This window comes from Equus przewalskii, chromosome 3, assembly GCF_037783145.1.
Source record: "Equus przewalskii isolate Varuska chromosome 3, EquPr2, whole genome shotgun sequence".
In the NCBI taxonomy this organism is placed as follows: domain Eukaryota; kingdom Metazoa; phylum Chordata; class Mammalia; order Perissodactyla; family Equidae; genus Equus; species Equus przewalskii.
This window is the reverse complement of record NC_091833.1, coordinates 86,141,864-86,166,725: the sequence shown is the minus strand read 5'-3', so window position 1 is coordinate 86,166,725 and position 24,862 is coordinate 86,141,864. Positions and strand designations below refer to the sequence as shown.

Below are 24,862 nucleotides of genomic sequence, written 5' to 3'. Positions count from 1 at the left end.
CGTTTAACATTTTAGTGTACGGTTCAGTGGCATTCAGTGCATCCATATTGTTGTGTGACCACGACAGCCATCTCCAGAACTCTTTTCATCTTGCAAGACTGGAACTCTGTACCCATTAAACAATAACTCCCTATTTCCCTTTCCCCTCACCCCTGGTAACCACCATTCTATTTTCTGTCTCTATGAATTTTACTATTCTAGGCACATCAAATAAGTGGTATCATATGGTATTTGTCCTTTTGTGACTGGCTTATCTCACTTAGTATGATGTCCTCAATGTTCATTCATGTTGTAGCACGTCACGGGATTTCCTTTCTTTTTAAGGCTGAATAATATACCATTGTATGTATGTATCACAGTTTGTTTATTCATTTGTTGATGGACACTTGGGTTACTTCTGTCTTTTCACTATTGTGAATAATGCTGCTATGAACATGGCTATATAAGTATCTCTTTGAGTCTATTAAATTCCTTTTTAACTTGATATTGCTGATCCTGCCTAAGAGGAATTCAGACGTGGCACATGGTCCTTATTATTCTCACACAGGAGATGATGTTCCTGGAAGGTTAGTGGCCAGTAAGCATTGTACATCTTGCAGCTCTGCCAGAAAACGGAAATATTCAACACAATGCTTATAGATACCACTGAACTCAGAGGCCAAATACTATTCAGCAGTGTCCGTCATAGTACAGTTGGAAGCATTGACACATGCTGGGCCCCATTTATATAGTGTCACAAATCATACTCCAAAAGATAGTGCTTACCTGGTGATGGTCAATGTTTTGATAATATCCATTTTTTCTATTTGCTTTTCACATGGTAACAGTGACAGATCTTTGGGAGCCTGGTAGTCCAATACTGTATAGCAAACTTATAGGCCAAAACTTGCATGTTTGGTTTTGTTTCTACAGGTCCACAATCATTTGGGCAAAATCATAAAACCCAAAAAGTTTTGAGAAATTAAAGTTTTCTTTTAATTTTAGGTTTTTAAAAAGTTTTGTTTTTTTAAATTTGCCTTCCTTCCTTCCGCTTTTTGTAATTCACTTTGTAACAAGACTCTAACCTGATCTAAAATGGCTTTAAGCTATTCATTATCTTTATTTTCTCCATTTAATGTGAACATTCACACATTTTATGCAAAAATATTGTGCTCAATTACAGGATACTTCCCTAGACTCCTTGGAGGTGTTACATAATAGACAGAACATACATTATATTACCATTCTAAAATCTAAGAAATTATAAATTACCTTCAAGAGTTTTGGGAAAGGCTTGTAGCCCTGCATTGTCAGATATCTGTTTTTCTCTCATTCAGATAAGATCAAAGCTGCTGATGACACTCCAGCTACCTTTTGGAGTCCTGTTTACTTTTATACACTCTTGCTGTCTGTTGTTTGGCCTGTTGGTGTAGCATGTGGGTAGCAGCTCAGATTTCTAACTCTGAGCTTTTGTCTGTTGAGAATGTGCATGAAGCTCACTTGTGGATAGACTCTCATTTTGAAGAATCTGCAAAGCTAGCATATTACCCTAGGAAACCCAGGCAAGGTGTTTATCTTAGCGATTTCCAAATCCTTCTTTCCAAAAGACTCAACAGAGGATTTGTCATCATGGCTCCACTTAAATATAAGGTCAGTCAAAAGGGCAGCTTTTGCTGATATATGTAAGGATGTCACAGGGTCATCCTATGAATCCACTGGGCTGAAGACCATGATACCTCTTAGGAGGAGGAGAGTCAGTAAGCTGTACCTCTTGGTAGCTAAACATTGATATTTTTAAACCACCACACCCCACAACAGTTGAAATAAAGCCAACCACATTTGAGTGACTGACACTCCTGTACCTTTGTTGATCTTGCCCCTTCTTTGGGGGAAATAGGATCCTTTATATTACTCCAGAATATACAAGAGTGGTCACAACTCAAAAAACATATTATGCTGGTCTATTTTCTGCCTCCTTTTTTAAAGTCAGTAATAGATTTCCCATATCTTTGAAGTGTTGTTTCTCTGGAATGTCCCACTCACCAATGACTCCCATGTACTTGTCAAAATGCGAGATGAAGGTGACTCTAAATGTGGGCTGCAGGCCATGCTTACAGTCCTAGGCATTTTTCATAGTGTCCGAGGCATGGCTGACCATATTCCAGAAAAACTTTCCTGCTAGTTTTAATATCCTTTTCCAGGATAATATCATTGCTGGTTTTGGAAAACTTGTGAAAAGTCTCTGACTTTGAGTTTCTTCTGGCTTTCAGGTTTTGAGCTTCTCAAAGAAATTAGGCTCCTCTTTAAGCACAAGTACCAGGATTTTGTGTTTGTGAATAACAACTGCAAAGCTGTAGAGGTTCTTGGAGGAGAGCCAGAGAAGGGGCTGAGGGAGGAAAGGACCATAAAGTGACAGCTCACACTTCTTCACCACTCATGTATCGCTTCACTATCCCCATTCTTCATGTTTTTCTTTCCTAAACCTCAAACACTATTCTCCTTTTCTCACCCTCTACTGATAGCTTCTGAAAAGCAATTTGAAGAAACCTGCTAATCTTCCCACCATCAAACTTATCATCTACTCTATCTGTACTCATTTCCTCTGCCTTCCTTCTATTACAGTGAATGACCTCTCCCTGCACATCTAAGGCCAGACCTTACCCTTGTGATCTCTATCCCCTCACATATTCAGAGGTTTACTCTTTACTCCCTCAATTGTCATGCCTCTCTTTTCTACATCATTGACTTCTCTTTTACTACTGGGTCATTCCTTTAGTGTGTGCCTTTCTAAACTACATGTCTATCTCCTCCTACTTCTCCATATCTACTCATTCAGAGTTGACTGTGCTTTCCTTGCATTATCCACTCCATTGTACTCGCATCTTCACCATTCTGTAGAAATTACTCATGTCAAGGTTGCCCGTGTCCTCCATTGCCCAGATTCAACAGATAATTCCCAGTTCTCATCTTATACAACCTCTCAACATCATTGGACCATTAACCACTCCTTCTCTCTTAAAACATTTTTTTCTCCCTTGGCTTCCAGCACATCCTCATCTTATAATTGGCCTCCTAGCTCATTAGCCATTCCTTCTGGTTCTCCTTTGCTGGACTCTCCTCTTTTCCCTGACTTTTAATTGTTGGCTACTCCTGGGGTTCAGTCCTCGGACCTTTCTTGTACACTCCATGGGTAATTTTATCTTGTGGTCCACGTCCAAATATATATCTCCAGCTCTGTCCTTTCCTTTGAGCTCTAGGATATCTGTTTCCCTAGTGTTTCTAGTTGGATATCACACAGTCATCTCAACCTTAAAAGGAATAAAATACAGCTCTAGATTTTCCTTTCCAAAGCTGCTCCTCTCCAAGTCTTCCCTATCTTAATAGTCTGTACTACTGTGTACTCTGTTGTTCAAGGTCAAAACATATAGACATTCTAGACCCTTCTCCTTTGCTGATATCTCTCACATTTGGTTAGTCCATCAGCACATCTTTTAGCTTCTGCTTTCAAAGTAAACCTGGGATCTGACCACTTCTAATTATCTCCTCAGCTACCACCCTAGTCCAAGTTACCATCTTTCTCACCTGGCCTACACAGTTGTGTCATCGATGATCTTCCTCTCCGCTCTCTTGCCCACCAGCTCCCCACCCCGCCTTCCTTGTGTCAATTCTCCATACAATGACCGGAATCATTTTTAAAAATTTAATTGAATCACATCATTTCCCTGCTCAAAATTCTCTTCTCTTTGAACATCACTGAGAATAAGTTCCAAGGTCCTTATTATTGCCCATAAGACTTTTAGCTGCCTTGCTGCCCTCATGTTGTTGCCCTGCCACCCTTACTGGCTCCCTTTCAGCCATGTTCGCTTTTTACCTTACCAGACACCCACCTGTGGGCCTTGAACTTGCATTTCTCCGCCAGGACTGCTTTTCCCACAGGAATGCCCCACACCTTCTTCATTCAGGTCTCTGATTATGTGTCTCTTCCTTGGAGAAGCCTATCAGTCTAAAATATCTCAAGTAGCAATCCATTCTTCTTTGCCATTTTTTATTTTCATATTTTCCTCTCTATTTCTTCATAAGCTCTTATCACTATCTAGTGTTATATGTTACATTGTCTACTATCTGTCTTGTCTACTAGATGGGGCCACAAATTCAGGGACCACATCTCCAGTGCCTAGAACAATATTAGGCACAGAATATGTGCTCTGTAAGTAATTGTTGAATGACTGAATCTACTCAGGGACAAAACATACAAACATTAATGAAAATTCAAGGTAAATTGCACTAATCATTTTCATGTATTTTCATTCTCTCATATATATAACCTGATTTAATCCTTACCTAAGATCAGTGCTGTCATTTCCCTATTTTACAGGTGAGGAAAGAGCTACAGTGCGGATGTCTCTTCCCCAGATCACATAGCTAGTTAGTGGTGGAGGTAGAATTCAAGCCCAGATCTCCTGATTATAAATCCTGTCTATTTCGTGTATAAAAGATAGTAAGTACTTTGGGAATTAGAGAGAAATTTGGTTTGCTAAGGGATATAGGAGCTAGTGGGTGCTTTGGGGAAATCTTAGAGTATTTTTATCTTGAGATTTGGATATGGGATTGGATATAAATATATAAAGAGTGAGGGCATTCCAGATATTGTAATGACATAAGCAAATGCAAAGAGACATGAATATGTGTGGTGAATTCACACAAGGAGTAAACTCATATAGCAGATTCCTTGGTCAGCAGCCTAAGAAGTTAGGGCTTGAGCTCGAGGTAGTAGGAAACATTTAAAAATATTTGAATCAAGACTGCCATATGCACAGGGGTATTCTGAGAATCCCCCAGCTTGGTCAGCAATGCAAAGAAGAGAGAGGGGAGGAGATCAGAGGGAGAGGGAGCAGGAACAAGGGCCTGGGTTGGAAGGAATTGCTCAGAAAAAAAGAAAGGCAGTTCTTTCTTAGAGGAAGGAAAAGAAGGTGCTAAGTTTAGGGAAGATTCTGGTAGCTCCTAAGATTTTGGAAAGTGATCTTTTTTGTGTCTGAAGATGCCAAACTTTTCAAAGCAAGTCATTCTTTTAACTATTTTATTTTTCCTTTTTCTCCCCAAAGCCCCCCGGTACGTATTTGTGTATTTTTAGTTGTGAGTCCTTCTAGTTGTGGCCTGTGGGATGCTGCCTCAGCGTGGCTTGATGAGTGGTGCCATGTCCTTGCCCAGGGTTCGAACTGGCAAAACCCTGGGCCACCGAACTGGAGGATGTGAACTTAACCACTTGGCCATGGGGCCGGGCGGGCCCCCGAAAGCAAGGCATTCTTTTGAGACTAAAGACAGAAGATCAATCAAGTCTGGAGGTTGGGGTTTTGAGTTGTTAGTAGAAATTTTGGAAGAGTCATTATGTGAAAACAGAAATTATAGAACAACAGTTAGATGTTAACTCAGATTGATAAACATGTTTTGAGTGCCTATTATATGTTAGATCTAACTTCTTATAAGAAAATATTTCTGTGTTTTTCATTTTGTTTGTTTTTTAGATTGTGCTAGTCAAATTGTGGTGAAATTTAGCTACTGTGCATCGTGACTTCAGGCAAGGTGAAGCTTTATTTTAGAAGCTGACTCACTTTGAACTGGTTTTTAAAAAATGTTCTAGGATGGTGGAAAGATCTGCGTGGAACAATGCTTAATATTTCAAAGCGAGCACTTGAAAATCTATTTCTGCTTCTTAGTAATAGGATCTCTGAGGTTCCAGAATTATTTTTGAACTGGATCATTGGTTCTTGGAGGCCCTGCTATCCCAGGTCTGTGGAACTGGTGAGGATTTTGGTGTAATTGCTTTTTCACCCGGCATTTGATGGAAATTGTTTTGGGAATTACTTAGTCATATATCTAAGAAATATCTAGTTTTTATCCTCTTAGAGATGGGATTTAATGTCCAAATGGTGTGATTTGACTCCATGTATGGCTCTTGGCTACTTAATTGTTAAAATTCCTGACTGCTGTGTCCCTCAATTAAATTGAAAATTTAAATGAAACATATGTGCTTTGTATCTGTATTTTGAAGCAGCCTGTGATCTATTTTCATGACTTATTGGTTCCAGCCCTGTGCTTGTGTTCTTGGAGCTCCTTTTAGCTTGGCACGCATCCCTCCATTCTCCCCACCACTTTTCAGAAGACTTCTTTAGTATCCCACTCCCACTTGCCTTGTTTCACTTCTCTGACCATCTGTACATAAGTGCACTTGTAATTTTTCTTTCCTTAACTTCACTATAAACTGGATGCCTTATATGGTTTGTTTTTTAAATTCCTTTATGCTTTAAAATACTGCACGGAGAAGGCAAGTCTGTGGGCACCATGTGCCCCACTAGTCCGCTTTTTTTTTTTCCAAGAGAAGCAATAAAAAAACCTTTATTGTTGTTTAAATATTAGCTCTTCTGATTTTTAAATGTGGGTGGCTTATTCGAATTTTTGAAAGTACCAGGTGGTCCAATGTGGTAAAGGCCAAATGGCATGTGTGAGGGCTTGTTTAGTTCCCCCGAGGCAGGCTGAGTTAGCCCCCTCTGCAGACAGCCAGGGTTTCCCAATGCACATTCTACTAACACTGGTTCTACCCACCACAGAGTTTTCTCGAAAAGAGGTCTTGATTAGAGAGATTGAAAAACACTATTTCAACCCCTACTGGAGGATCTCAGTGCACATTAGCATATTATTGTCTCTGAGAAGCTCAAAGTTGAAAAAAAACCATATTTTTAAACAATACAGCATTCCCCAAATTTACTTGACTATGAAGCCTTTTTCCTACATCACATCTCTCAACATCCTGTAGAACTAGGATTCTTGGGACACTTCGGGAAGTGCTTCTGTAAGTATTTCCTCTCTCGGGAAGGCCAAAAAGAGTAAATCTCAAGCCCAACCCCCATGATAGAATAATTTAATCCCCCTAAAGACATGATGTGGAGAACAAGTATTGTCTTTGCATTTTAAGTCCTCCCAATGCCATAAAATGACAACTCAAATAAATTTTGGTGTGAGTGGGTCTTTAAAAGACCTGCCAACACTGAGAGCAGGAAGAGGAAACGTGTGGACTATTCACTGCCTGTCCTTTGAGATGTTGGGTCTGTTCCTTTGTCTCTCCTCAGGTTTGTCATTGTGTGCAGTGGCATATCCCGGTCCCATCACCACCAACATGCTGCATAATGGATGAGGCTGAAGAGACCGAGGCAGCAGGTGTTCCAGCAATTAAAAAACAGAAAGAACAGAGCGGTTGATTGTTGCAAACAGCATTAGTCCTCCCTCTCTTCCATTTACAAACAACAGCTCTCTGTGGCAATCAGCGGTCAACTAGCAACTGGTCTGATTTGCAAGTTCTGCTTATTACCTTTGGGGCAGTGTAGTCAAGCCTCTTGTTTGGATAGTTTGTGTCCTTATGTTGGAAGTGGGATGTGTTTTTCCCTTGTCCTCTGAAAGGTTATGATAACCTGGTTAATTGCCTACAAACTTCTTTAGTTAAAAATCATATCACTGTACACTAGAATGGATTGGGGACAATGATTAGCTTTGCTGGCATTCTTGGCTTCCCTGTAAGGGAAGGAGGAAGAAATATGTTTTCAAATTTAGGACTAGAGAGTGTACAAGCTTTCAAGGACCTGAGCATACGCCACAGCTAGGAAACGTTTACTTCAGGGGGACAAAAGTATAGTTTTTATATTTGATTTTAAATGCTTGAGAAAGAGCTATACTTTGGATTATTGTGACTGCTCCAATTTTCAGGAATTTATTGGAGACCTTTAGTTGTGCTTTCTCTTGCCTACCTGTAGCCAGCAAATCAGAAACAGCTATCTGAAAGGATAATAGGTTTATATCATCATAGTAGTTGTGTCTTTCCATAAGATGTTGACTGTTTATGAACAAGACCATGTGCAAGTTTAGGAACATTTAAATGTTTGTGTAGTTACATGCTTTGTTTTCAATTATTATTTGATAAATTCTCCAATGTCACAGATATTTAGAAATTGTAATACATTTGAAACACTGCATTTAACTGTTAGCCTCATAATGTATATGTAATACAGATTGAAAGTTTACAGTGGTCTTTTGGAGCGAGCTCATGTGGCTCAGGAGAGAACATTATATACATCTCCTTATTCTGTGTTCAGTGACATCAGGTTGAGCTTGAAATTGGCTGTGGTGGGAATTTTTACACCATGGAGATTGGCAAATGCTACGTCAGTTCCCCCCCACCCCCCACACCAATTGTTAAGCATTTAGCAGAACACCCTTGGTTCTAGGCCATCTCTCAGGATGACTTGATTATAAGAAATTTTTTAAATATAATCAAGGACCTCTTAGAACATAGCAGTGTTCTAACAACAACAGTTACCTTTTAAACCTTTTTCCCTTCTTCTTCTCCCCAGTCTTTTGGTTAATGAAGTTTTTCAAGATGAGGTGTGGGCAGAAGATCCTTTTGTTGGTTTTGTTTTTTATTTTTTTGGCTAAACATGGCTCTCATCTATTAGGTTTATAAAGAATAGCCTCTTGTTTTTTCTTAAATTTCCCTGGGGTAGTCCAGTGTTACACTGTTTTCTTATAGTTCTTTGTAACAGTCTGAAGACAGAACTCCTTCCTCGTTGATGTGCACATTGTTTGTGCAGGAAGAGGTAAAGAGAGCCTGAGCAGTGTTCACTCCCGTCCAAGCCAAGATGGCAGCTGCTTCCTCAGTGTTGGGCAGCCACCACACTCACCACACTGCGGTGTCAGTGAGGCCCAGTGACGAATGGCATTTTAGTGGGCTGGGATTACCAGCTGCTGTCTTCATCACCAACCAGCTAAAAGAACAGATTTCCTGTCATAATACATTGTTTGTAAATTTAAAGAACCAGAGGAAGATAGGCAGAGAAATATTTTGTTGTAGAAATGCCTAATGGTCTTAAATGAGGAATCTTGTCTTCCTTCCTCCTTCTCTTCCCCTTCACTCCCCACTAATGGATATTTATGTTTCAATCCATAGGGGGTCAAGTTATATGTAGGATTATTTCAGTTTGGATCTTTTGCATGTTTGTGATGATTTTTTTGAATACAGAGGTAAAAATCTAGTGATATCACAAAGATTGTTATTATTTCATCCAGGGTGTTGAGTGAATTGATAAGAAACGTACAAACATTTTGATAATTTTCTGGATTGGGGGGTTTATTTTCTTATTTCACACTTTGAGGAAAAGGCACATTGAAGAGAGAAGAAGCTGGCAAAGGTGGGAAGTCAGATATTTATCTACAACTCAACTGATACCAGGGGAAAATTAGCAGGGACATAGGCATATTTAGGCAGCAACGCATACTGGTTAGGAACATGGCTCGGGAGCCAAACTGCCCAGCTTAGAGCCCTGGCTCTGCCAGCTTCTAGCTATATGAAATTGGGCAAATTACTTAACAATCTGTACTTCAGTTTCCTCATCTGAATAACAGGGACAGTAATAGTACTTACATCAGAGCCCCAGATAACCCACTGAGCACCTTTGTGTGTGGGCTGTATGGGCTTGGGTACAGACAGTGGCTTTGTGTGAATTAGGAAAACAGTACTCTTCCTTTAGAAGAGTTTGTGTGGCTTGACAAAGGCTCAGGCTGGCTTTTAGCCCCAACTTGTCTTCTCAGCTGGGTGCCCTTATCTAAAGCATAACCTGTGTAACCAGTTGTGGTAGCTTGACTGCCATACCAGGGAGCTGAGAAGTAAATGAGTCAATTAAGGGTTCCATAAAAGATGCTGTTACTATTATCATCAAAATCTCAAGGTGAGAGGCTAGAGTAGAAGAGGGTTCAGAGAGTCTGTGGATCTGTGCAGAGATGTCTTAGACTTAGAGAAGAGATTTGCTGGAAGCCCTTGATTATTAGCAAAACTGTGGCTACGACCCAGTTGTCTTGACTTTTGGCCTCCTACAGATCTTGACTACGTGTCGCTAGACAACTGTGCCATTCAAACAAAAGAACCATTGATAGAGGATGGGGATGAGGGGCACTGTGGGTGTTCCCAACACTAGGTGCCCACCCAGAGCCATTCAAATGGCAGACTCTCAGAAGATTATATGTCTTTTATTTTCCAAAGCAAAACAGTACATTGGCTCCTTTGTCAGATATTCAAATGTTTGTTTTAAAATAGACTATGCAGCAGGCACGTGTGGATCCCAGTTACCATTTTAATAGGGGACTTGAGGAATATTATTAGATGGAGGTGTATTTTTATTACATTTGAATGGAAAAACCTCTTAAAAGTGGTATTTTCTCACGATAAGGTCTTTTCTGAGTAAAACCAAATGGAAAATGGCTTTAACTACTAATGAGAGAACACAAATGAGGTTGAGCCACTATGGAGTTTAGCCTATATATTCCCAGTTCCCCCTTTAAAATCTTTTTAATTGTAAAATATAACACAATTTCAGAAAACCACATAAAACAAATATGTAGATTACTTCATTATTTAAGGTGGACAGTCTTGGAGTCACTGTGTCAAGAAGTAGACCCAAATCAAGAAGTAGAATGTTGCCACTCGGGAAGCCCATTCTGGGCTCCCTCTCGGTGATAATTCCTTCCCTCTTTCCTAAAAGTCACTCTCTTTCTATGTTGGTCGGTTCCTTGCTTTTCCTTGTTGCTGTGTTGCCCAAGTCAGACCTCCCTTTTAAAGGATAGGCTGTTTAAAATGTGACCATCCTGTCTTTATAACTAAAGAGCAGTTCGCCATGCTTTATTTTCCTTTGGTAATCCAATAACTTGTTTGGGTGAATTCTAGTAGTTTTCTAGCTTGACTTTGATGCCTTTTTAAATGCCAAGTACTGGTGAAGCGCAACAGTCTTGTGGTTACTTTGGATTCTTAGCTTAAAACTATTCAGTTATTAGAATATCAAATAGTGAAATTGATCAGTTCTTCAGACGGCTCTACAGTCATCACAGGACTGCATGTACTTGGCAGAGCCTTCAGTTCCAGTTCTTTGCCCCAGAACAGGAAGCTAAGGGGCTTGACCCCCTCCTTCCTTCCCATCCTCAATGCTAACGTCATGTCCATTTGATGGCTGGCAAGTGCCATTTCTGTGCAGTAAGCAGGTGAGAGAGTGGGTTGAATGGAAATGAGATGACCACTGGTGAACTGGTGAGTGACTGTCATCAGCAAAAACAAATAGGAAAAAGTACTCCTAGGAGTAAATGCGGAGGCACTGGGCAGGCTGTTGACCTGAGTACTTTCCCTGGACTGCTGAATGGCTTTCAGCCCTAGCCCCAGATGACATTTTATTAGGAATATTTTGAAACCTTTGAAAGAAAGAAAGAAGGAAAGGTTGGTACGAAGAAACCCGTATACCCACCACCTAGTTTCAATAATTGTTAACATTTTCTGTATTTACTTCTTACACACACATTCACACATACTTCTAGTATTTTTTCAACCATTTCAAAATAAATTAGACATCAAACTCCTTTCCCTCTAAATACTTTACTATGCATCTCCAAAATATAAGAACGTTTTCCTACATAACAACCATGCCATTTTCACTCTTAATATGAGGTAATGCCCTAATGTTATCAAATGACCAGTATATATTTGAATTTCCCCAATTGTGCCCAAAATGTCATCTATAAAGTTTTTTTCTTTTGATGAGGAAGATTGTTGCTGAGCTAACATCTGTGCCAATATTCCTCTATTTTGTGTGTGGGATGCCACCACAGCATAGCTTGATGAGTGGTGTGTAGGTCTGCGCCTGGGATCGGAACCAGCAAACCCCAGGCCACTGAAGCAGAGTGTACAAACTTAACCACTATGCCACCAGGCTGGCCCCCCATTAAAAATTCTTTTAAACTAGCATTTTATTAAGGAGCATACAATGTACTTGGTTGTTATGTCTCTTATTTTAGAATAGCAGCCCTCCCCTTCTCTTCATGACATTGACTTTTGGAAGGCCAATTTTCTTATAAAATGTGCCATGTTCTGGATTTGCACAATTGTTTCCTACGGTCTCATTTAACCCAGACATTGTGTATAGGAGGTCGTCACCTAGACTTGCCTGTGTGATTTTGTACCCAGCACTCATACCCAGATCCAGCTGTGAAGTGGCAAATCTGCCTCTGCTGTACTCACTTTCTCCTGAACAGTATTTCTGAACAAAAATTGCAACCACCCGATTTACACACTCTAGTTGTGGAGTTTTTCTTCTCCTTAGATGTGAAGCTTGGGGGGAAAAAAGTAATAGAACTTCCAGTTAGTATTAAATAGCCTACTAGAGGGTTTCCGCTCTTGATTTCTAACCTCTGACAACCTCCTCAAACAGTCTCCTACAACCATCTTTTAAAGGTAAGGGGAGCAGGCTCAGGGAAATGAAGCTATTTATCCAGTCAAGATAGCTCCCAAGACCTGAAATTTGGACCCAGGTTTGCCTGATTCAGAGGTTTTATACTTCACTGTGCTGAGGACTGAATGACAGTTACACACACTGATTTGCCAAAATTAGCCCAGAACTGAAGTATTTATTTAAGGAGCAATATGATACCCAGGTGACAATAACATCATGGCTGAAGCACACCTCTGCTCTTTGAAATGGAGACAACACACACAGCCCAGAAGCACTCTACTAGCCCATTTTCTTTCTGGACTCGTCCTTCTCTTTGCTCTCAGATCAGTTGCCAACACTTTATGTTGTGTTAAAGCTCGCTTTGAGTGTTGTCAGTCTTTCTTTGTAGCTTCTCTTCTGTCTCTTTGTAAGGCAAGAACAGCTTGAGGATGTGCAAACACACTTACTGCTAAACCCACTCACATGTTCCTGGACTGACCCATTTTCTGTGCATAGAGCATGCAATGTCTAGATCAGAGGACTTAATGCTCCCAGGGTGCTTTTGAGCATTGCCTGTATTCTTAATTAGACTTTTTTTTAGTGGATTCTGTCAATCTTTGGCTATAAACAGTGCCTTCTGGTTTTCTGATGACATGATGAAAATATAAATGGATTCTGCAGATTGCATTTTATTATCCTCAATATTAAGCACTCAGAGCTAGTGCTGGAGAGGATCATGATTTGATAATGCTGATTAAATAACCTCAGGCCTGGACTTCTGTGCTGTGTCTTTGCCAACCCAAACTGAATAGATTTAAGGAGGTATTGTTATTAAGGAGAGTGTAGCAATATAAGTGGCACAGGAAGTGCCTTCAGAAGGCAGGGTGGTGGGGCAATGAAGCCCTGATCTGGGTCAAGGGAGACCTGATTCTAGTCTCATCTTTGCTGATAGCTAGCTGTATGACCTTGAGCAAATCACTTACCTGGCAGGACATTGTTTTTCTCTTCTATAGAATAAAGGAGTTGTGTATGTAACTTGGAGTTATTCTGGTCTAGTGAGAAGGGACACTGGATGGATCTATAGAAAGATTCCTGGATGTCGTGTGGAAGATAGCTGTGGAGGGGCCAGACTGGAAGCCAAGAGACCACAGAGGTGGCTGCTGCAGTTACCTTGCTGAGAAGTGATGGAGGCTTGGACTAGAGTGGTAGTGTAGACACAGAGGGAAAAGGACAGACATAAAATATATTTGAGAGAGAAGAACGTTGCTCTTCTTGATGGCTTGAATGTGTCTTCATGTTATTGGGGATAGGAGATGGTGGTGTCATTTGTTGACATAGAGAAGACCAAAGGTGGATCAGGTTGAATCAGGGGACAGACATCATGAATTTTGTTTGATCTTATTAAGTGTGAAATATTTATTGGGTACTCAAGTGAGGGTGTTGAGTAAGAAATTGGATATTTGATTCTGGACTTTAGTGCCACATACAAAAATTTGCGAGTTATCACATGCAAGATATTTAAAGGTAAGATACTTACCTTTTACATTAAAAATGCATGGTTTACCATATGTGAGATATTTTAAATCTTGAGAGTACACAGGAAAGGGGAGTGTGTGGCTAGAGAGAGAACAAAAGAAAAGTGAAGAAAGGAAAAAAGAACCTTATTTTACAGTTAGGTAATGAGGTAGAAATACCCAAAGCAATGGAGAAAGGAGTATTTATTGAATGAGGTAGAAGGAGAACTGAGAGTATCTGGGGTGGGGAGGCAGGAGGGGCAAATGATCCAACAAAGAGGGAGTGGTTGACTGTCCTGCTGCTGAGACATTGATTCAGATCAGATAAGAAAAATATCTTTTGGATCAGACAGTATGGCAATATTAAAATTTAAGAGGAGAACCAGGAAAGCATGGCATCATTTAAGATCAGGGAGGAAAGACCTGGAAAGAGTACTGGAAAGACAGAAATCAAGAATGAGATCTATGGCAATTCTAGTATTGTTACCAATACTGACAATGAAGTTTATCGAGCTCTTACTATAGATCAGGCACTGTGGGAAGAGCTTGACATGTATTAATTCATTTACTCTTTGCACAAACCTTTGGAGTAGGTACTCTTATCATTTCATAGGGGGGGAAGCTGAGGGTTGGTAGAAATTCACTAATCTGCCTATTATTTAGCTTATGCTGGTGGAGCTCAGAATCAGAGTCTGAGGGTCCAACTCCTAACCCTCTAGGAATTTTCAGTGAATTTAAAGAGCACACCTTGGAGGCAGCTGAGCTATGATGATAAAGGTAATGGGTACAGGATTCTCATAAAGGGAGTTTGGACTGTGAAAAGAAGGAGAAAAACAGGATGGTGGTTGAAGAGGCTGGATTGAATTAGGATTTTTAGGAGAAGAGGGAACTCATTATGCCACCAGCAGAGATGAAGGATGCTGTGGACCAAGGGGTAAAGTTGTAATAAAGGCAGCACCTGGGGGTGGGAAGGAATTGGATCCAGAGCCTTGATAGACGGAAGAGAAAGTATACTTCTTCCTTTTGAGCTGGCAGGAAAAGATGAAAAGATAGGTGTAGATATGGTATGTAGGGGGATGTGCTTGGGGCTGGGAGTGGTGGTCCTAAAGGAAAGTCTGGACATAGGGTCTCAATCTCATTGAGATTCCAACAGCGAAGTCACTGCCTATAAAATAGAGGTGGGAGAGTCCACAAGGAAGTAATTGAGAGCAACAAGCAAAATGTCATTCCGGGACTATCTCTTTAGGAATGGGGAATTAGTGGGAAATGGGGAGAATGATTACCAAAGACCCCTCCCTTACCGCATCTTCTGGGGTGTCACTTTGTTTCAACGTCAAGTATTACCCATAGTTCTGACGCACAGGTTCTTTACCATCTGGGCCATGCCTGCCCTGGTACCTCATCTCCTGCCACCCTCCCGGTTCTCGCCTGCCTCCCCTCTGTGCTCAGCCCTTAGAACTTTTCCTCTTTGCTCAAAGAAACCTTTGTACAGGTCTTTGTGTCTGCCTGGAGTGCCCTACTTATCTCTTTCCTTTGGGGAATCCCTTCTCATTCTTCAGGACCAACTCAAGTCAGCCCCTCAAAGGCTTTCCTTGACTATCTTAGGCAGAGAGAGTTCACTCCTTTGCTCATGAACTCTGTAGTCACACTACCTGAGGTTAAATCCAGGCTGTGCTATTTACTAGCTTGGTGTCATTGGGTTGTTTTGAGGATTAAGTAAATTAATACATGGCAGGCATTTAGAACAGAGAGGGCATATTATAATTGGTATATGAATGTGAACTATTAGCCTTCAACTATTTCTTCAGTCATGCAATTTGTGTTAATTGCTTCCTCCACGCGCGTGTAGTTCTTGGTCCTTGTTTCTCTTGCAACACCTACTCTATTGTAATGTTTTATCTTTCCCCCTGGATTGTGGATTCTTTGTACTAGGTCTTGTCATTTTGGTCTCACACCTATTACTCTGCCCAGTATGAGATAGGTATTCAGTAGATGATTGATTGATTGTTAATTCTGGCTTAGATGAATATGATTTATGAATGTTTACAAAGAGTTCCCAGAGAATTTTGATTTGATTTTTCTAGCAACTCCACGAAGGAGACAGAAATAGCAGTGGATTTATTTCTCAGAAAATGTGAAAAATAAGAGCATTACTGCTTTGCTTTATAATTTATAAAAATATGCAGAAATGTTCTTGTTAAATAAGTCAAATATGATCAGAAGTGAGCATAATGAGCTGCAAATAATCTTCAGTGAATTAAAGAGGTGTGATTTTCATTTACAATTGTAGGAGGAAATCACAACCTTCTGAAAAGGGTACCTGTTTTTGTATAACAAATTAGAGAAAATATCCATATTTTTAAAAAATTGTCAATCTATTAAATTTTATTTTTTTCACTTGCTTAAATCCAGGAACCATTATTTTGTCAGCTAATAGAATCTCCTCTTAAGACCGTCATAATAGGGTTTCCAACGTTTATTTAAAATCCTCTTCTGACCTGCAGTTAATGAAGGGTAGTTTGTCCATCAGATTGCTTTCAAAAAACAACTGAAGATTACTGAAAATATTTCTGAAATACAATTTGTATAAATGTAGTATGATCAGGCTGAGAGACTGATTCTTGGCAGCCTTTGACTGTTCGTGGCAATTATAAAATAACAATGGTAACAAAGTAATTAGCAAGTGTAGCATTGTGATTGATATACAATGTGTTACATTATAAACACATCATAAAAGTGTTGCCATAAAGTTGTGCGGTTTTCCTTATTAGACTTTTTAAAAGTCCTCCGTATTTCTGTTATTTGAATGCTTTAGAGCAGTGCCATTGACATGGACAAACTCAGAGACATAATTACCTTTTAGTTCTATGGTAAGGAAATGAAATACAGATGAGCTCAGTCAATAATTACTTGCATAAAATAGTGTGATGACACATCATGATACCCTCTTTCTTCTGCTTTTGGTTTATTAAAGTAGATGAAAGATTTTTTTCCCTTTAAAACCGTCAATGTTTTGGTAAATTATACATTCATTGACTATTTTAATCTGACACTTATGGCATGTCCTTCCAACAAATATTTTGGTTGGTAATAAAAGTGAATTAATCTTAAATCATAAATCGGGGGGGGGGGGGGAATCTGATATAGGGCATTCCTGAAAGGCACACAGGGCATAGGTGGTGACATACTTGCCACCATAAGTACAAGGATCCCCTTGAATGGGGAGATGTGTGCAGGTTCATTATGCCTGCCCTTAAAATCGTGGTTGTGTCCAATAGTTTTGTCCACGCCCTCCTATTAGATTTTCTGGGGCTTGTTTTTCTTTTTTTTAAGGTTGGCACCTGAGCTAACAACTGTGTCCAATCTTTTTTTTTTTTTTTTTCTGCTTTATCTCCCCAAATCCCCCCCGGTACATAATTGTATATCTTAGTTGCAGGTCCTTCTAGTTGTGGCATATGGGACACTGCCTCAACGTGGTCTGACGAGCGGTGCCATGTTTGTGCCCAGGATCCGAACCAGTGAAACCCTGGGCCAACACAGTGGAGCATGTGAACTTAACCACTTGGCCACGGGGCCGTCCCCTGGGCTTGTTTTTATGTTGAATCCCTTTAGGGAACTGAAAGAACTTTGGCTTTTACTATGAGTGAGATGGGGAGCTATTGGGAGGTTTTGAGTGGAATAGTAGCATGATCTAACTATACAGGATTCCTCTGGCTGCTGTGTTGAGAATAGATGGGAAGGAGGCAAGGGTAGAAGCAGTGAGGCCAGTTAAGAGACCCTTATTAGGCGTAAGATGATGGTGGCTTGGAGTACAGTGGTAGAGTGGAGGCAGGGAGAAGTGGTTGGATTCTGGCTAAATTCTGAAGGGAGAATCAACAGGATTTGTTGGTGGGTGTGATTAGGTGAGAAAGATAGGGATCAAGCATGACTAACCTGAACAACTGTGAGGATCGAGTTGCAAGAATTAATTGTTCAGGTGGCTGAGGATCAGCAAGGTATGGAGAGCAGGATTTGGGGGACTGATAAAGTGCTCTTTACATTTCATGCTGCTCCTCCCCTGCTAGCCCCTGAATGCTCCTGAACCTGGGCTTGCTCCTCACCCACTCCACCTGCCGTGTACCTATCTCAGGCTCTCTTTAAGAGCTCTACTTATCTTCCCATCCTGCTCTGTGTCCTCAGAAAGTGATCACTAGCTGATGGCTTGGCCCGTGCCTTGCCTGGAAGGTTACTGAGAGTCCTCAGTCATTCAGAGTCCATGAGGGAAGGTTAGTAAAGAGGTTGGGCAGTCACTTTTCACTTCTCCTGCTCATGGACTGTTGGTAACGGTGGTTGATTCTTGGCAGCTATTTTGTTTTTTATAGCAATGCCTTATGCTGTCATGAAGGAAACAGTAGTTAGCACTCTTTATAGTTAAAATGTACAATGTGTCACACTGTAAATGCATCATAAAGATGTTGCTGAGAAGTGTTGTTGAGACATGTCATCTAAAATCCTGATTCCAATGGACGGTCCTCCCATTCTGATTCTGAACTGCTGGCTTAGTTTATGTCAGGGCTTTGTAAAAATTTAGTCTGCATATGAATCACATGGGGATCTTTTAAAATGCTGGTTCTGATGAAGTAGTTCTTGGAGGGAGTAAGAGGACTGAGAGTGTGTATTTCTAACTTAATTTCAGGTGAAGATGCTACTGCCACTGGTCTAAGGACCAAACTTTTCAGTGGCACGGTCCTTGTTAAATTTTTTGAGTCTGTTCAGCTGTTGACCCTCCTAACAAGATCCAGGTGCTTCTAGACTAAATAACCTAGGCTTAGAAGAATGGATGGAGTTTGGATCACTGGAGAGCAGTATGAAGGTTAAGCTGGGACCTCCTGGACACAGGAGATGGGGGAAGGAGGCAGAAGAGGAAGAACAGAGATGGAAATGACCACCTTCTTCCAAATGCATAGTGCCTATTCTTGTCTCCAGAATTGAGAGTCTAGGAAATTGAATTTAATCAGACTACGTCTTGGAGGATTTTGATTAGCAGGCTGACATTGGACTATTAACTCTACTTGAAGTTTTTTAGTGGCTATGCATCACATCCCTGCCAGCCCTGGTGGTCTAGTGGTTAAGATTCTGCATTGTCACCTCTGAGGCCTGAGTTTGTTTGCCAGTCAGGGAACCATACCACCCATGTGTCAGTTGTCATACTGTGATGGCTGCATGTTGCTGTGATGCTGAAAATTATGCTGCTGGTGTTTCAAATACCAGCAGAGTCACTCATGGTGGACAGGTTTTGGCAGAGCTTCCAGACTAAGAAAGACTAGGAAGAAGGACCTGGTCACTCATTTCTGAAAAAATTGGCCATGAAATCTCTATGAATAGCAGTGGACCATTGTCTGCTATAGCACTGGAAGGTGGGAGAATGGCGCAAAAAGACCAGGCAGGGTTCCACTCTGCTGTAACAGGGTCACTAGGAGTCGAAATTGACTCCATGATACTAACAACAACAAATGCATCATATGTAAGATAATTTTAAATAGTACCTGGGCATTTTAGGTAGTCCAGGGGCCACTAGTATTTTCTTATCTTAATAGTTATGTTACCTTCTATTTATGGTAAGTTTAGATATCTGCTTTCCTCGCTGGTCTGTGAACTTTCTACGTGCAGTGGCCATGTCTCATTTGTGTTTTTATCTCTAGGCTCTGCTCATCATCATTGCTCAATATATGGAGAAGGGGCCTGGGTTAACTTAGCCAGAGACTCTGTAATAAATGTGGCTAAACTATCTTGCATTCTCAATGTTAGTGCCATTTGCTCTAGAACATAATACTTTTAACAGAAATCTAAAGGCCTGAGAAAAAATGTTTTCAAAACCTTCTAATCACTTCTTGGTGAATGGAGGTTAATTTTCGAGAGAATATTAGTGATGTTATGAGAATATAGATCAGGACTAATAGGTTCAGGAAAGAAAATGGGAAGATGTTTAAAAGTCTGTCTTTAAAATCTTAGCTTTTAAAAGGGCATCTTAATTTCTTTATTTTGGGGAAAAAGCTAGATATTGGCAAACTGTAAAAACTACTATTTATCCATTTCCTCACCTTCCCTCAAATAAGAATGAGAAGATATTAACAAAATAACATTATATTGGCTTGTGAATTGCCTTTCTAGTGGGAGGGTTAATAAGGATGTTTTATAATAGAACTTGAACTTTGGTTTATAAGGAAGAGTTGGGACTACTTAGTTTCCTTAGTCTGCTCTTTAAAACAAACAAAACATAAACCTTGTTTGGCTTTTCTGATGATTAAAGTATTGTATTAATTATAGAAAGTTTTAGGAAGGCAGCGAAAAATTTAAAGAAGAGAATAGAAATCACACCTGATTCCCACCATGAAGAGATAATATGTTGGCATGTTTCCTGTGTCTGTGTCTGTGTGTGTATTTGTCTGTCTCATAATGTCTGTGTCTGGTTTTGGAATCAGGGTAATGCAGGTCTAATAGAATAAATTGGAAAGTATCCTTTCCTCTTCAGTTGTCTGGAAGAGTTTGTGTAGAATTGCATTACCTCTTCCTTAAATATTTGGTATAATTTACCAGGTAAGCCTTCTGGGCCTGGCATTTTCTTGGGGGAAGGCTATCTATTTCTTTGTTGAGTGAACTTTGGTTGTTTGTGTCAAGGAATTCATTCAGTTCATTTAAATTGGTGAATTTATTGGCACAAATTTATTTATAATATTCTCCTATTATCCATTTAATATCTATAGAATTTGTGATGATGTCATCTCTGTCATTCCTGATGATGGTAATTTGTGTTTTTCTTTTTTGGCTAAAAACCAAAGTTTATCAATTTCCATAGCTAAAGTTTTATCAGCTTGGCTAAAGGTTTATCAGTTTTATTGATCTCAAAGAAACAGCTTTTGATTTCATTGATTTTTCTCTGTTGCTTTTTGGTTTTCTATTTGATTTCAACTCTGATATAACTTTTTCCTTTTTTCTACTTAATTTGGGCTTAATTTGCTTAAGGTGGAAACAGAATTGATTGACTTGAGATCTTCTTTTGTGATATATGTAATATTGTGCTATACATTTCCCCAAGTACCGCTTTAGCGTCTTTCTGTGCATTCTTATATTGCCATATTCTTTCACTACAAATATATTCTGTTGTCTTTTGATTTATTATTTGACTAGTGGGCTATTTAGAATTGTGCTACTTAGTTTAAAAGTATTTGGGGATTTTTCCAGAAATATTTTTGTTGTTAATTTCTAGTTTAATTCCGTTGTGCTCATATAGCATACTTTTTATGAATTAAATTCTTTTAAGTCTATGAAGAAATTGATCTATTTCAGTAAATGTTCATTGTGAACTTAAGAGGCAAAATGTGTATTCTGTTGTTGTAGGGTGGAGTATTCTAGAAATGTCAAGTCAATTTGGTTGATAGCGTTGTTCAAGTCTTCTTTATCCTTATTGATTTTCCTGTCTGCTTGTTCTATCAGTTATCAAAGGGAGATATTAAGTCTCTGACTCTAGATGTGAGTTTGTCTCTTTCTCCTTGCAGTTCTATCTGTTTCAGCTTGTGTATTTTGAAGGTTTTTTTAATTAGATGTAAAAATGTTTAGGATTGTTATGTCTTCCTGACCAGCTAAACCCTTTGTCATAATGAAATAACTTTCTTTGTCCTTGGTATTATTCTTTGTCCTAAAAGTTTCTTTGTCTGATATTAATATAACCTCTCTAGCTTTCTTTTGATTAGTGTTAGCATGGTATATCTTATTCTGTTCTTCTGTTTTTAACCTATTTCTGTCTTTATATTTAAAATGCGTTTCTCATAGGCAGTGCGTAGTTGGGTCTTGCTTTTTTAATCCAATCTGACAATCTCTGTCTTTTAATTGGGGATGTTTAAGCCATTTATATTTAATGCACTTATTGATATGGTTGGGTTTAAAGCTACAGTATTGCTAATTGCTTTGTATTTGTTCCATCTGACCTGTTGTCCTTCTCCCTCTTTTTTTCTTTTTGCCTATTTTTATTGTTAGAGTATTTTTTATGATTTCATTTTATCTCCTTCTTTGACTTATTAGCTATAACTTTTTATTTTGCTGTGTTAGAGGTTGCTTCAGGGATTATAGTATGCATATTTACCTGGCATATTGTAGATGTTCAATAAATATTTATAATCAATATTGGCCAAAGGCCTCTGAGAGCTAGAGGCATCAAGAATGGCCGTCTGTCTTGTGCTGTCAGATAGTAAATTTTTTCACAGCTTTTATTTTCATCTTTTACACCATGTTATTATGGATATTGACTTTACTCTTTGTGTCTTGATGTTAGTCTCTCCAGGTCAGTGGTCTGTGTCTCCCGTGCTCTGCCCCCCTTAATGTTTTAACAAATAGATGTTATCCTTTGGCGGTGCTTTCTGCAGGCTTTTTTGAAAGTGTGTGGGTTGGATCCTCAGGATGAAAGAGGATGTGGCCTTGATTTATCATAGCCAAATCCAAAAATTAACATCCTTATCGGGAAGAACAGATATTTTTTAAGGTATTAGGTCAGAAAAAACCTTCAAAGAAATGGTCTAAATTTAAGATTAGCTGATCTAGGCAAAGCTACACATGGAAAGGAAATTCAGACCGCATAGATTTTCCTCATTCTTGGAATGCCACCAGTTATTTGAAGCCTCTTAAATATTTAGAAAAAATCATTGAACTTCCTGATTAAAAAAGAAAAACTTATGCTCTCTTTTTCTTTTTTTCTTTTCCAGCAAGTAACCGGCAGAAGTTTTGGTGATAAAGATTTTCGGACTGGGTTAGAAAATGGAATTCTTCTCTGCGAGTAAGTATGGGCTATATGCAGTTGATTTTATTCAAGAAAAACCATAATAGTATCCAGTGTGTCTGTACTTCCAGTGCTTTCTTTTGAATGTATTTGCAGTTTGAATCTGAAATTTGAAGAAATCACTGGGCTATGCAGTAAACGTAAGTAGGGGAGGGAGTCTTGGTATGCACCAGGGCATGGTGGGGACTATGGTAAACTTCAAACTAGATAAGGGAGGAGCAATTGGGAGCTGCTGCTTGTCTCCAACCAACTTGTACGATGTAGGAATTTGGGCCCAGGTGATTGTAAGGATGTGGACTGAATTGTGGTAAAAGTAGCAGCTTTTCTCCCTTTTTTATCCCAAACAAAAGCAGCTTGTACCAAATGAAAACAGTGCTTCTGTTTACTTACAACATGTAAAGTATGCAGGTAATGTTCCTCACCAGGCCTACTTCCCTGAGGTATTTTGAATGTATTTCATTTGTGCTATCGGCAAAATTCAAATGTGAACAATAACTGCCGTGTTTAATTTTTATGTTCTGAACGTGGGCTTTGTCATAGAGTGGTTGCTGTGATGGTGGATTCGAGAGCTTCCTGTGCAGTGGTTCTAGACAGAAAATAAGCTAGAGCCTTAATACTTCTAGATGGATGGACATAAAGTTCAAATCAAGGTTTCAAATTTTGAATTTATTTAGTAGGTTCTGTAATTTGGGTACTGATTTTTGTTTTATTGAAGTGAAAGATGCATACATGAAATGCACAACTTCTAGATCTGCAATCTGATGGGTTTTGAAAACTGCATGCATGGGTGTAACCTACACCCTGATCAAGATATAGAACAGAGGGGCCAGCCTGGTGGCATAATGGTTAAGTTTGCATGCTCAGCTTCCATGGCCCGGCATTCACAGGTTTGGATCCCGGGTGTGGACCTACCATGGCTTGTCAAGCCATGCTGTGGTGGCATCCCACATAAAATAGAGGAAGATTGGCACAGATGTTAGCTCAGCAACAATCTTCTCAAGCAAAAAGAGGAAGATTGGCAACAGATGTTAGCTCAGGGCCAATCTTCCTCACAAAAAAACAAAACAAAACAAAACAAGGCTATAGAAGAGAAAGTTCCCTCATGTCCCTTTCCAGTCAATCTGAACCACCTATAGAAGAGCACTGTTCTGGTTTCTATCACCATAGCATCTAATTTGCCTAATCTTGAACTATATGTAAATAGAATCACATAGAATGCGTTCTCATTTTGGCAACTTTCTGAATATTGTTTGAGACACTTCCCCCCCACCACCATGTAGTTGAAAGAACGTGGGTTTTGGACCCCAAGAACTAGAGACTCAAGGCCTTACTTTCCCCCTTAAATCGTTTAGCCAAGAGTGTCATTTTTCTGTCTCTAAAACGGTAAGAAAAAATTTATAGCTCTTGCCTATTTCATAAGCTTTTTGTGAATTTCAACAGGATAATGTGGATAAGGTGCCTTAAAAAATTACATTTGCTATACAAATGTTAATTATTATGCAGCATCTTTCAACACAGTTCATGTCAGCATTTTTTTTCCTGCTCCCCACTGCCCTTCCTTCTGAAGGAAAGTTTACATCCCGTGATTGCTGTGTCCATACCTTCCTTCCTGTGGAGTCTCTCCCCTCTTCTCATACTTTACCACCTCTTTTCCCTTTGTTAAGTCTAAATGAGAGCTCATCTCTTAGGCAAACCACAATAAGTTTAGCTTCTCACCGGAGACCAGCCCAGACAGGCTCCAAACACTTCCCTTGTGTCTACCACCTACTTCTCCAATGATTCTGGGCTTAGCCCTCTCCTGATGTTAACAGACTAGCCAGAATCTGATCTAATGTATATGCCTCATGTTCTCTTAACTCTGTTGAAGTGGCTCTTTGGTACCAATTTTTGTTTACCTAACATTTGCTCCAAAGATTCTTGTAGGCATCCACCTCTCCACTACATTTCTTGTGAATACATCTGTCAGGGCTTAATCGAGCCCTAAGGAACCGGTGACCTGCAAGTGGGTCCTTTTGCCCAGGGTCGCTGGAGCCAATAGAATGAGACCTGGCTCTGAATAGCAGAGCAGAAACCTTATTTGTTGATCAAGGAATGGAGAAGGGAGAGCTTCTGCTCTAAAACATCTTCTCCCCAAAGACAGGGAAACGGGAAACTTGTAAAGGGCCAGGGGTCGTGGCATCATCAGGGTTCCAGGAAAGGGGCAGTAACTTCCAGGAATAGTTGGTGCTTGCGCAGTCCTCTGAACTCCTTTGCGCATGGCACCAAATGTG

At 39.8% G+C, this 24,862-nt stretch overlaps 1 protein-coding gene across 14 annotated transcripts in view; it reads left to right on the top strand.

Moving 5' to 3' along the window:
• LIMCH1 (LIM and calponin homology domains 1) overlaps positions 1-24,862 on the top strand; it is a 315,692-nt gene that overhangs the window by 97,329 nt on the left and 193,501 nt on the right. For 11 of the 14 annotated variants that reach the window (XM_070612961.1, XM_070612956.1, XM_070612957.1 and 8 more), the window contains exon 2: positions 22,519-22,589. In XM_070612961.1, the coding sequence (XP_070469062.1) occupies positions 22,519-22,589 (71 nt within the window). Of the gene's footprint in view, positions 1-7,103; positions 7,316-22,518; positions 22,590-24,862 lie in introns of all 14 variants that reach the window. The other 3 variants (XM_070612968.1, XM_070612964.1, XM_070612958.1) reach the window with 2 other exon arrangements.